The sequence below is a fragment of the Lathamus discolor genome, chromosome 9 (assembly GCF_037157495.1).
Source record: "Lathamus discolor isolate bLatDis1 chromosome 9, bLatDis1.hap1, whole genome shotgun sequence".
In the NCBI taxonomy this organism is placed as follows: domain Eukaryota; kingdom Metazoa; phylum Chordata; class Aves; order Psittaciformes; family Psittacidae; genus Lathamus; species Lathamus discolor.
This window is the reverse complement of record NC_088892.1, coordinates 8,164,041-8,177,284: the sequence shown is the minus strand read 5'-3', so window position 1 is coordinate 8,177,284 and position 13,244 is coordinate 8,164,041. Positions and strand designations below refer to the sequence as shown.

General features: G+C 42.0%; 1 protein-coding gene across 13 annotated transcripts in view; it reads right to left on the bottom strand.

Annotated features, from left to right (window-relative positions):
• The window catches only part of C9H8orf48 (chromosome 9 C8orf48 homolog), a 63,253-nt gene extending 50,129 nt beyond the window's left edge, over nt 1-13,124 (bottom strand). For 11 of the 13 annotated variants that reach the window (XR_010614787.1, XM_065689208.1, XM_065689205.1 and 8 more), the window contains exons 1-6: nt 12,986-13,124; nt 10,491-10,704; nt 8,855-8,977; nt 2,639-2,871; nt 926-1,078; nt 42-126 (exon numbers count right to left, since the gene is read on the bottom strand). Coding sequence is in view for 12 of the 13 variants with exons in the window: in XM_065689208.1 (XP_065545280.1) it covers nt 42-126; nt 926-1,078; nt 2,639-2,871; nt 8,855-8,977; nt 10,491-10,695 (799 nt within the window). In the remaining variant the exon portion in view is untranslated. Of the gene's footprint in view, nt 1-41; nt 127-925; nt 1,079-2,638; nt 2,872-8,854; nt 8,978-10,490; nt 10,705-12,929 lie in introns of all 13 variants that reach the window. The other 2 variants (XM_065689198.1, XM_065689200.1) reach the window with 2 other exon arrangements.
• Nucleotides 13,125-13,244: the final 120 nt, after the last annotated feature.

Genomic DNA, 13,244 nt, shown 5'->3' with positions numbered 1-13,244 from the left:
CGAGTTATGTTTACTGCTTTCAGGCCTGAACATTTCCTGACCTTTCAGCCTTTGCCTTAGGCTCCTGGGATCCTCTAAAGGTTTGGGTAAGCTTCCGAGTGCTTCTCCTAGAAGCATAAGCGTATCCTGAAATAAAAAGGAAACACAGATTATTTGGGTTTGGAGGGAATGGAGTCAGGAGTGGGCATTATTAAATAAAAAACAAATTCCCACCCTGCTCACACATACAGAGATCAATCTCAGGGCTTCAGGAAGCACTACTTGTTCTTTGCTTAGGAAAGACATGCTTTCAATCTGACTCCCTTTCAAGAAAGGGGAATAGAGCTCTTCCTGAAGGAAGATCATCCTGAGGAATAGCCCCAGGAGACCCAAGGCATTCTGTAAGTTGTAGCTTACATTGTCTACCATCTGCTTCAGGGTTATTTCCTAACAGTAAAGCTGGACCCTTTGTGACAGTAAACACAGAGAAGGCAGTTCTTCCAAGAAGCAGTAACAGTCTGTGTGAGAGGTCTTAGCCACCATAAAATGTTGCCGTGTCCTATCCTGAGACTTCTGCACCAAAAGATGAGTAAGAAAGTAGAGGCACAATCACTTACTGTCACATTTTGTTACTTATATTTTGTCTTGGACAGTCCATCAGTAAACAAGCTGTGGAGAAATAATCCAGACATACCCACAACAATTACACGACATCCTGGGAAAGACCTTCGGCTAATATAAATAAGGAAGCTCAAATTGCTTGATCAGTATGTTAGTCCCAAGCATTTTACTAATGATACGGAGCCAAATTCTATTTTGACTTGCACTGCATCTAGGTCAATCTGATCCCACTGCCCGAAGTCAGAGGGAAACCTGGCTTACAGATTTCTTTAGTTACTGTACAGGTAAGATGTACCACAACTTTTCTTTAACAAGATTTGCTTACTCTGAAGTAAATCTGTTCTTCCAGTTTCTCTTGGATTAAAGCACTTTCCATCAGAACCTTCTTTCTTCTGCAGAAGGTGATCTTGGCTAGCTCTGCCTCCTTCTCCTGACAGTCAGGGCACACCAACGGATCATGGATCTGAGCTTCTGTCACCTGAAAGATGAGACTTTGATGCAATGAGCAAAGTTTGTCCCAGCAAAATATGATCACCCCATTAAGAACAAGCAATAAACATACAGATACAGTCTAAAGACAAAGATTTACTTAGGTAGGCAGTTGTAAATTATTTCATAATAATAAAGTACTGCTCCTACAGTACTACTTAATTCCTTGGTCAGTTTACCCACCACAAAGTCTTAAGCATTACACAAATCCCAGCATTTGTGCATTTATGAAACAGCAATAATATTCTCTTATGTAATTTACACAGATTCCACCTGGTTACAAAAACCAAACAAGCTGCTACGAAAGCAATGGAATCAATCCTAAAATGTCAAGTCCCAAAGCTCTTCGTCTTCTTCCTTGACAACTTCTCTGCATAAAAATGCTATTACATTGAGGTAAAGCCAGAAACAAATAGATATAGCAGTCAGCTACTGCTCTTAGAAAACGTATTACCGCACTGTAAGACAAATAAGAGGCAATAAAAATTCTACAAGATTCGGATGGTGGGTTGGTTACCATTAATACAGTGAAAGAATGCAGATGGCTGAAGCATCAGAGCAATTTTAACAAAGAGGAAGCCTGAAAAACTGACTTTAAAAGTATCACTGCTGCTCACCTGGCACAGGCATTGCAGGGGAGTATGTTATCACTTCTGCTCTGCTACGACAATAAAGCCAGCAAATGACATTGAAATAAACCAAAATAAATGACTGATTACTACTCAAAGCTCTTTTTCTGCTTTATCAGAAATACTTGCCCAGATGCAGACATTCTGTATTAATCTCAAAGTATTGACATTTCCAAGTCCCAGATTTACAGGCAAAGGCATCTGTAGGTAACAGTCACTACTCAAATCTATATCACCACATATTCAAATCCATCTGCAAGCACAAGGCAAGAATGCAAGTATCACTAGCCAAAATAAAGATGAGTCTTAAGGCTCTCAGATGCAGAGCTGAAGGGAAGAGCCATGTCAGAATGTCTGTTTTACATGAGGGAAAAGGCACTGGGCTGGTGAAAAAGAAAAGCACTTTGAACTGTGTAAAAATGACGGATGCTTCTTAATAAAGGAACTGATGTCACCAAGATCCTATTGGGCATGTTTTAATTCTTAACATGACCTAATGTCTAAGCTGGCAGCAGGGGGAGGCTTTGTTTTTGGAATACTTCTAATACTGGAGTCACAAGGAAACAACATGCAGAATACTTTCATAAATAACAGTTGCAATCATAACCATCAAAGTAGGTTGTTTTCTTCAGCTGATCCAAGGTTTATTGTGGACTGCAGTAACTGCCCGCCCAGCCTGGCTCAACCCCACAAATCAGGACTTTATGACCAGACAATGTTTTGTAATGATGGGCTGTTTACCAGCAACAGTTCTGCAGCAGTGTCAAATAAATGAGAAAGGTAAATCTTGAGATACAGAGCAAAAATCTCTCAGAGGCCTGAGTGTGCCACAATAAGGGCTGCCTGACCTGATCCTTACATTACAGCTTTCTCAAGCCGTGGTTCTCACAAAATCCATATATTTTTCTTCCTTCCAGTACCTGTTTAACGGTCTCCCTGATATTTTTCAGGCGGATTCTGTTCATCAGCCCATCGGGAACTATGCAGCTCAAGTCACTTGTGTTTGGTTTCTTTGCTGTCAATCCCGGCTGCAGCTTTCTTGGCTTGTCACCATTTGTCTGCTTGGAGATCAGCTGCTTATGCATGCCGCTTATCTTCTTAGTGCAAAAGGACCTGAGAGCATCCAGTTCTTCATCTGAGAGTTCACTCATTTCTGTCAGGCATAAATCAACAAAAGTGTTCATCACTGTATTAAAGAGAAGAATTACTGGTCTTCTATCTGTGCAACTCAACAAAAACCCAAACCTAATGTTAAGCCTAGAGTCAACAACTGTAGTAACAGCGCAGTTTAAATACAAACCTGGATGATAACTGTAAGAATAAACATCTGTATGAGTACTCTTGCAAAGAAGGGAGGGGATAAGAACCCTGAAGAATTAGACTATTTAATAATAGGGCACGTATACATTAGTAAAGCAAGTACTTAAGTACTGTGACCTTGAGTTTCCATTACTGTCTAATACAGATTCAGCTTCTTCCTACATGAAACAAACTTGCTAAACCAAAATGACTTCATATTTAAAGAGAGCTACTCACTTAGTAACTCTGAGGAGTAACTCTTAAGATACTGAAAAACTAGGGCAGCACCTACTGAAGTAACTCTGGAAAGCACCTCAAATATATTCTACAACCTACAGTCAAGCTTTTTAAAAACTATATTAGAAAACACTTTCCTCTAAAGCTTCAATAATCATTTCCTAAACTCTTTCTATGACCTTGTTTAAACAACATCTTTCACCTTCTCTTATCCTTCCCAGTGGCATGTAATTACAAATAAAAAGAGAGCTCATACTTCAGATGGGCAGGCAAGGATGGAATTACAGCTTCATTCAATGCTTAGTGGGAGATTTTCCACAGGCTTAAACACAGCCAATCAATAGAGTGTTTCATGAGCATCGGCGTGTAACGATGCTGTGTAGTACCACACTGCCCTAAGATACCACCGCTTTCAATTAAACAAACAAGGAGAGTACCTCTCTACCTTTATTACACAGGTTTTGCTTTTATGCAACTACTGAGGCTCAACTAAACACTTTAAGGTGTGTAATTAAAGGAGAAATGAGAAGACAAAACACTGCTGTAAGCTTTATTAAAGTCTCACGAACACCTTTGCATGTAGCTAATGCTAACACAGCATCCCCTTCTCAGGGCTCCACTCCGACAACCAAAAGAGTCAGTTAGTTTTCACTCAGTCTTCAGAAATGAATTATACTGCCCATTCAGCTGGAAAAGAATAGGAAAAAAGAATTTTCTACTGGAAAATTTAAAAAGAAAACGTCCATTTCAGCGCTTGAATTCAGTTTTACTTTTGCTAGACAAACACTGCCTATCTCACAGTGTTTGCCTACAATCAGTGCATTGGCATTCCAGTCTTGTGGGGTACCCTGGCATAACCATAACAAATCCTTAAAACACTGAACAACATGAATGTAGAACTTTGCCTAAATGCATTGTAATGAGTTTAGTCTCAAGTACACAAGACAGAGCTGTGGAATCGTGCAAGAATCCAAACATCTCTTCAGAAATGCAGTCAATCTCTATAGAGGGTAAGGGGATCTCTAGTTAAGCCTAAGCAAAGCAGGAATCTTGCATATAGGCTCTGCTGAACATTTGTGACAGTTTAATACCAGCCTAATTCATTCACTTAAGTTTCTCCTGGCATCCAGAAGCCCATTTAATTCAGAATTGGTTTCTAATAGTGCATGAATTTGGAGCTGCCATACACCCACCCACCTGCTCCATTTGCACCTACAGACTTGAGAAGAAACAGCAGCAAAGAGAACAGCATTTTAAACCTGACTGCACAGCCAATTTCAAAAGGTTACTTGTTTAATATTAATTCATTCTTAGCAGTAAATAAGCTCAATGAATAAAAACAATCAAGGACTGTCATTTTACTGGAACAACAAAAAAGTGACGATAATAGTCAGGACACAGTTAAAAGTTAGTCTCTGAGTGCACAACTGCTGACACTTTCAGATTTTCTCCTGATTGTGCAAGGTTCACCTGTCTTTCAGCTAAAGGAAAAGAGGATCTCAGCACTTGCTGTGGTGCCTGGATTTATTTCTTGTGCTTTTCACATCTTCTCTCCTTTCCATCTCCAAACTAGACATGCTTGAACGCTCCATCTCCATTTGTGTGGCAGACTTAAATGTCACTGCACGTCTGCCCACAGAGAACCCCTGTCAGGGTCAATTACTGTTCCAGAAGCAGATTTTGCTGCTGCTTGGCTGCCCCACATCCTGCATCCCCACATTCCCCATGCTGGAGAGGAATAAGGCAGGAACAGGTGACCAGAGCAGCAAAACCAGACACCAGAACAGGGATCCAGTCAGAGCCATGTATCATACAGCAGTAAGGTCACAAAGCACAGAGTATGAGAAAGTGAAGCCCAACAAACTGGACCAAGAAGCTGCTGTGATTAAAGCAGCACTCAGTGTGTACCAAAAGAGATAAGCTCATTTCCATGTCGACGTTCTAAACCCTGCTGTGCAGTTTATAACTGACCTACATAGATTTTGCTTTCTGCATGCAACTACATCTTTAAATATGACATTTTAAATCTGTATGAGTGGAGGGAGAAAAGTAAAGAAAAGCTTCACTGAGCTTCCTTTTCCTTTGATGTCTAACTGATTTAACAGGAAAATAGGCAGGCACTTTGCTGTTATTATGTGCTACCAATACTCTATTTCAAGAAGAAAAAAAGTCAGACAGTTAAAGGAGAGGTAATTATGAAAGGTAGGAACTGGTAACTATTCTTCAGGAACATTTTAACTCTGCATTTCAGGATGTACAATTGAGTGCAGCAGTTCAGATCAACACGCAGGCAGCGCCTCCAGCAAACAGTGTTTGAAAACCCGTGCAGGTAACACACAACTGATACAGTTGAAAACACCACGCTATTTACTGGCTTTAAATTAATAGTTGTAATAAAGTTCCTCCAGCATGGTGAAGGACACCCTCAGTTTCCACTAACATTAAGTGAGACAAGAGAACAGCAAGAACCTTGCAGAATCCACATCTTTTAGAAAAAAAGCCCTTTCCCAGTTCCATAAAGACATTAATGAACTGGATTCTCTTTCTTTACAAGCAGAGGTTTGCATTTAGATGTTTCCGGTTGGAATTCCCCCATGTAGTCTACATTAGCATTATCCTACTATAAAATCATAACTGAAGTTTGGAATCTCAGGGCCTTACTAGGTCTGCAGGAATCCCATAACCAGTGTACATTATCAAGCAGTAACCTTTGGTACCAAAAAAAAACCTCAGGAATGGGAACGCACCAGCACAGGCTGTTACATACCTGCTCCCTTCACCAAACAGAGCAATAAGATGCTTTCTCTATGCTCATAAATAGACTACTACAACTTCTAATGAACACTTTCAATAAAGTACTACTACTACTATTTGGCAAGTCAATAATCAAACACTTGGACATAAGGAAATTTGTTCACAAAGTGAATATCAAACAGATCAACTCCGAAATACTCTGGACAAGCTGGAGAAAAATCTGATGGGAAAAAAAGGAATGCTTATACTTCCCTCTTTGTGCACATGCCCGTACCTTTCACCTTAACACCACAACCCACAGGTATTTATGTGCCTGTATCTACACTGGTCTTTTTTACTTACAGATCTCCAAGCATTGACACTACTATCATAGTAACAATAATGGCTTAATGGGTGATATTGACTGAACTGTATTTCAACCACAAAACTGTCTGATGCTGCTCAGGCATTTCCATGCCTCTAAGTAACATTAACAACTAAAGCACTCTCTCTTTTGCCAGCAATAGTGCAGTGGTAACACTGCAGAAAAATAAATGGGCAGTGTTTAATGCAGACGTATTACAAAGGTGAGAGCAAGCCGCTGAACACAGAGCAAGTCAGAGCATTAAAATGCCCCACTTGGACCTCTGCATATATCTGAAGAAATGCAGTTTCTTGCAAGTAAAGGTGGCTGATAGTCTTCAGAGTAATTCAGTGGGAAATGGGGACTTGGAGTCATTTTGTGCCAAATATTAGGCATTTGTCTAATAACAGTTCATGGCTACAACACTGGGGTAGAGGGGCAGAGGCAGACAGAAAGACAACTGTGACAAAACTCACTTCTCTCGAGGCCAGCAGCCAGGGTTTTCCTCTTTCAGCCCACCAAGAAAACTATGACAAGTAAGAATATCATTCCAGGACATTCCCATATGAAAACCAGGAATCCCCCCTTTTAGTTCTATCAGTAGTAAGATAATAAAAAGAGGATTTGTTTTATTACCTGAAGACAAATGCAGAAGTACTACGCATGCTCAGCACATACAATTCATTTTGCTGAGTTTACTAAGGTGAATAATGGTAAGCTCATCTATTTTACTTAATAAAAAATATCTCCAATTTGGTAACATAACAAGAAGCTTAGGGGTTACCAAGTACTGAATGAAGTTAAAGAGCAGGAGGCATTTGTAGACATTAGTATCCAGAAGCTGCTGTGCCAATTTTGTTTCTATATTAATATTCCACAACAAAAGCAATGTAGTATGTGGTTGAGTATGACTGATGCTGATGAGTTTAGGGATAACTAGTCAATCACATGAAAGAAGCATAAGCATGAACCTTATTTTATAGTCTTAATGTTGACAACGGTTGGGAAAAGTGTGACAACGTACCTAAGAAGTGCTTAGCTGCCACAATGACAAGCAATAGGACAAGCAGACAGAAGACAACACAGCCCCTTATACATCAGTACAAGCTAATAAAACAGAGCTTGCTACTCAAGACTGACAGCTCTGACTCTCCCCACCCATCAAAGCCTGTAAACCAAAGGAAGAATGCTCCCTTATGCAGAACTACAAACATCTGAAATTACGAGGAGATATCTTCCCAGCCTTCCCAACTGTTATCTTCCAAGGGAAAGCTCTGCAGAGATGGAAAACTTCCTCCATGTTATACCATTATTTATCACTCATACAATGAGCTCATCTGGTACTTTCCATTTCCCTATGGATCAAACAGTCTCAAGATTCTAATGTAATAATAATTTAAGAAGACTATACTACAGAAGAGATGCTCCGCTCTATATTAACTGTCTTCTCACTTGACTACATGGCATTCTTGGAAATCCAGCAATAGAAAGATAAATGCTGAAGATGAGTCAGGAGCTCACACACTGACTCACCACTATTGTGAATGAGCCACACAATTAAGATTAGCCTAAAAATTATCTTAGGTCATGTTTTGCTATGATACATATGGATAGTTTGAGAATGCTTGTGGATAAATACAGTGCCATTAAGCACCTAGGCAGGAGGATCTCCCCAGTTCATCACTCCTACAGGTGACCTGCAGCACTTCAGAGTTCGATCACTTTTCATGCACATACAGACTGAGGAAGATTCCCCTCCTGCTTCAATTATTTTTGCGCAACTACAGCTTTCTTGCTCTTTTAAATTCGCTTTTTTCTTTCTCATCAAAAATAGTATCTCTGACCCATTTTTTTAGAAAGACTTAAGCAGGACTTGCATCCCACCATCTGCTCTCACAGTTCCTTGCATAACCAGTACATGCAAACAGAATCCTTCCTTCCTCCCTTCCCCTCTCCTCCTCCAGTCACTACATCATTGTGTTGGGTAAAGCCACTCCATTGTTCTTGCCAAAATTGGTGCCCTGCTGCCTCCCTCAGCTTGGGAAAGGAACTAAAACATGACAAGGAAGTAATTCAATAATTAGCATCACTGATAACACAATTAACTCTGAAGTCATGTTTATTTTGGAGGGAAAAGCCCCACAGTCCAAGTAGCTGGAGAGAAAAGGAGAAAAGATAAACAGCCAAGTAAGATTCTGAGGATTAGTTGAATTTAAAATGTGGATGCACTTTTTAATGTATTTATCCATATCTTGTGATAATGCATCACTACAGTAATGTCACCACTTCAGAGGCAAAGCCATGTGTGTGTTATGGGACACAAAGTGCTTTCTGAGAAAGCACGGAAGAAAAACTTCATACTTAATTACATAGCTAATGAAACCAGGCTGATTCCTGGCTCAACTTTAATAGCTTGCACAGAAAAATTAAGTCTAGTTAAAAGTTTATATCCCCTTTCAAAAGGGGCAAGAACTACAACCTCTACTAAAGTTACTGAACTCACCAGCATGAGTTTTGATGACCGATCTGTCTTGCTTAATGTCAGATTTTTTAGTTATTAGACCAATCCAGCGTCCCATGAGATCTCTTTCTGCAGCTGCAGAATCTGCTCCTTCAGGCTGCTTATCTACAAGGAAAATGAGGTAGCTTTGAACATACACTGTAAAGAAAACAGGACTGCAGAAAAACAAAGTGAGGCAAATAATCCTCCACTTGAATGAGACGGATTTCCCGGGTGAGGGAAAAGGAAACCCAAGCCACAAGACTATACAGGTGAGATCAGTGATTCTGGGGTGCTAAGAAAGCTGCTGTCACATGAAGTATTTCCTATCATCCATTTCTTATCACCCCACTGAATGACAATATGTGATACACCGAGAAAAACAGAGGCTACTGCTTAGAGCTTATGACACAGCCACTTTACCTGTAATGCCAACATAACCTCAATCTACCTCCTTCCACATTCAGCCCATCATTTATTTTCAGCCCTGCACAGGCTCCTCCTGTGTGGCAGGACAGGTACTCTTGGAAGTGCAGGTCCACTCTTTTGAGGAATGGATCCAGGTGAAAAATAACATGAGACAGGGAAAATAAAGAATCTCTGTCAGCTCCCTGTTCTCCAGCTTGTTCCAGTACAACTCCAGTTCCACAGAACCTGATGAAACAGCAAAGACGTGAAACAGAGTAGCTGGGAAAGACTCAAGAGGTCTGAAAAGTCACCACCATGCCAGCAAGATGCACATGGCATGGTCCCAGTTCAAACTACTGAGCACACTACGGAAGTGCCCGACTTCTCTACTCTGTTTTCAGGGTTTTCATCTCAAATTCAGTGGGCTTATACAGGGAAATAATGTGTCCATGAAAGGTTTTCTGTAGCTTTTATTATTTATACATGCTGTTCGCAGCAAGATATACTGCGGAAAGCATTCCATTGCCAAAAATATTCTCCTGGAATGATTCCCTAGTTTCTCATTTAACTGGTAGTATTCAGAAGACTCCATAATTTTATGAAGCATTAACCTTGTAAAGATAAAAAGTGATAACATTTATTAAAAAAGCTCTCTACACACACAGCTTGTACTCCTTGATGCCAGAAATAAGTATTTCTATGTTAGACATGAAATAATTTAAAATAACCTGTTATAGCTCCAGAAAAGAAGGTTCATTAAAACCCATTTGTAAACCCCCAAAAATTTTAAGCGAAACTGTTACATCTCGTAGACCCTTCAATTATATCAATGTAACATGAATTGACACCAAGGTAATGATAATTTTTATTCAGATTTTTGAAGCTCTGATACCTATATCTATATCCTGTGCTACACTATACAAGGTTTATATTCATGTATGCACATCTGACAGCAAATTCAGCCCCACACTGTTGGGATTTCATGCCTAAACCATATTTGAGAAGTACTCCTAATGATAATGGTGCTGGTTATTACTACAGAGTGAAAAAAGCCCACCTAAGTCAAATATTGCATGGATGACTGATATCTCTACTGGACTTGCCTACAATTTTTACATTTTTGCTGATATGAATCTCCACTGCACAGATTTAAAGAGAGGTCTCAAGCATGGCAAGCTCTGCATACCTGCATGATTTCAGCCTGCCAACTATGACATGCTTTCCAACTTACCTGACACAGCAGAGCCCTCCAAATCCTCTGTGGAACAATATGATTCAGGTGGGTCACTTTCTTTCTGCCAGTGGGCTTCCTCCTCCTCACTGAAGGACTCAAAGGTATCTTCTGAGTAGTGCAAACCAGAGCTGCTATGGCTCTGATTCAGTTCCATCTGCTGCTTTTCATAGTCACCAGAGCTATCTGCTGGGGCAGTCAGCATGGTGCAGCACTGGAAATAAAACAAGAGCATGTAGCAGGTTGTTATACAGGAGTGAGCGGGTTACTTAATGCACTGGGGAACATGTGGAGGACTGTTACAGCTCAGCTCACACCCAATTTAGCTGCCCCAACAGGTGAGTGAAATCTCTACTTCATCAGCACACAGGGTCGAGCCAACACCCTTCAAAACATTACTGCTCTTCAGAGTAGCGCACAGTAAGATGCGCTGGGTAAGCACCCAGTAACAATTACCACTAAACACCAGCAATGTATTCTGAGCAGCATTCCTTTCTAATCTGTAGTGAATTACAGCAACACTTGGATAAATTCATTCATTAAAGCAAAAAGTAATTGAAAAAAAATTGTATTTTTTGCCTTTAGATTAAGCCTCTCGCCACTCAAAAAGCAGAACTTCCTTGTTCTGCTTCAATCAGTCTCGAAAATTACAAAGAAAACATAACAAGCACCATCCAGTTGATGTTCTCAAATTAGTCACACTCCCAATGCAAAAAAGAGAAATAAAGTTCTCCAGATTCAAGCTCCAACAACAAAGCAAGCCTCAGACACCTGTCATGTAACAGACTGACTTTCAAGCTTTGCTCTTACTTTACCTTTTTCTACTAGAAAGATGAAATACCCCTTCTTCCTTTGAATTTAAGGACCTGAATAACTTTATCCAGAATAATTCTGCTCCAATTTCTTCCCTACTCTCATAAAGTAAGGTGAGTAAAGGTCCAGAGGTTTTCTTTTTCAGTTTGACACAGTCCCCAGAATTAAGGAGTTGTTCTGATCTTGCATTAATCAACACTAAGTAATTATTTTGCTCATTACACCACCACTGATCCGGGCTGGAGCTAGTTATTAAGATCAAGTCTGCTGAAGGAAACCATAGCAAATGCAAACAGAGTCAATTAGTTCTCCATCCCACAGATGACCCAAGAAGTTGTAGCTGCACAAGCAGCATATGGATGGTGAAGGAGTCAGAGATGAATTCCAGCAAGTAACATGACCAGCTAAACTAGAAATGCTTTGTAGTATCAGATATGACTGATATTAGCTGATTTTCACAGTGAAAAATAGGTATTGGCTACAACATCAGCAAATAAATAACTCAGAAGCCATAAGTACACTTCTAAATAGGAAATAAAGCATGTTTACAGGCAACTTTAAAGTTGCATCCGCTATCACGCAGCTTTTATTCCTCATGAGGCTGAGGCTATATCTACCCTAACAGCCTGGCAGAAAGCAAGCTTAGCGCTTCAGGACAGCTTCTGAAAGACAGCAGCCACAGAACTGCTTGAATTGCTTTCTCAAGAACCTTTTTGCCTTACAGACACAGTGACAAAACCTGCACCACCACTGAGGCTGCTATGATACGGCACCAAAACCAGAAAGAATGTCAGAAGTAAACCTGAGGAAACAAATCTCCACCCTCTCAGTAAGGAAAAATGTGATTGCAGCACACTACTCATGAAAAAAAAAAAAAAAAAAAGCATTTTCACCAAGTATCAGGCAATTAAAACTCTTCTCTGTGCATTTCCTCAAAGGCACCAGAGGCAGGGGGCTGTTTGTTGGGGTTTTTTGATCGTAGAATGGTTTGAGTTTAAGGAACCTTAAAGCTCATCCAGTTCCAACCCCCTGCCATGAGCAGGGACACCTTCCACTGGAGCAGCTTGCTCCAACCTGGCCTTGAGCACTGCCAGGGACGGGGCAGCCACAGCTTCTCGGGGCACCCTGTGCCAGCGCCTCAGCACCCTCACAGGGAAGAGCTTCTGCCTAAGAGCTCATCTCAGTCTCCCCTCGGGCAGGTTAAAGCCATTCCCCTTGTCCTGTCCCTACAGGCCCTTGTCCCAAGCCCCTCTCCAGGTTTCCTGCAGCCCCTTTAGGCACTGGAGCTGCTCTAAGGTCTCCCCTTAAGGAGCCTTCTCTTCTCCAGGCTGCACCAGCCCACTCATGGGTAAGAACTTTTCAAAAGTATTAAACATTTACTTTAGCTGACAAATTCCCTTTAGAAAACCCTGCCAGGAACCAGACCCTTAGCCTGTCACCACACTGCCAGCACGGACATCAGGCCTTTCTGAAACCTCCCCAGGAACGAGCCCCAGCACCTCCCCTCGCCCGGCCCGGGGGGGCTTTGCTGGCCAGGCCGGTATCGTGTCACACAGCAGGGACCCCATTCGTGCCTGTCCCCCTCCGCCTCCCCTTGACACCCGGCGCCTTCCCCTCCGGCCTCACACGGGCTCCAGGCGGCCTCCTCTCCTCACACCGCCACCACGGACGGGGCTCCTTACCCGGGCCCACCTGCACACAGAGAGCCGGCAGCCCCGAGGCGCTGCGCTGGCAGACGCGGCCCCCACCGCGGGGCCAAGCCACCGAACGCCCGAGCCCCTCCGCCGTGCGCTTAAAACACCGGCAATGGCGGGGCCCGCCCCGCCGGGCCCCGGAGCTGAGGGAAGGGCCTTGAGGCGAGCGGGTGGGGCCGGCGCGGTGAGGGCGGTGCCGCCACCGCCGCCATGTGTGCGGCTGAGGCGGGCAGGGCCTGGGGGGTGT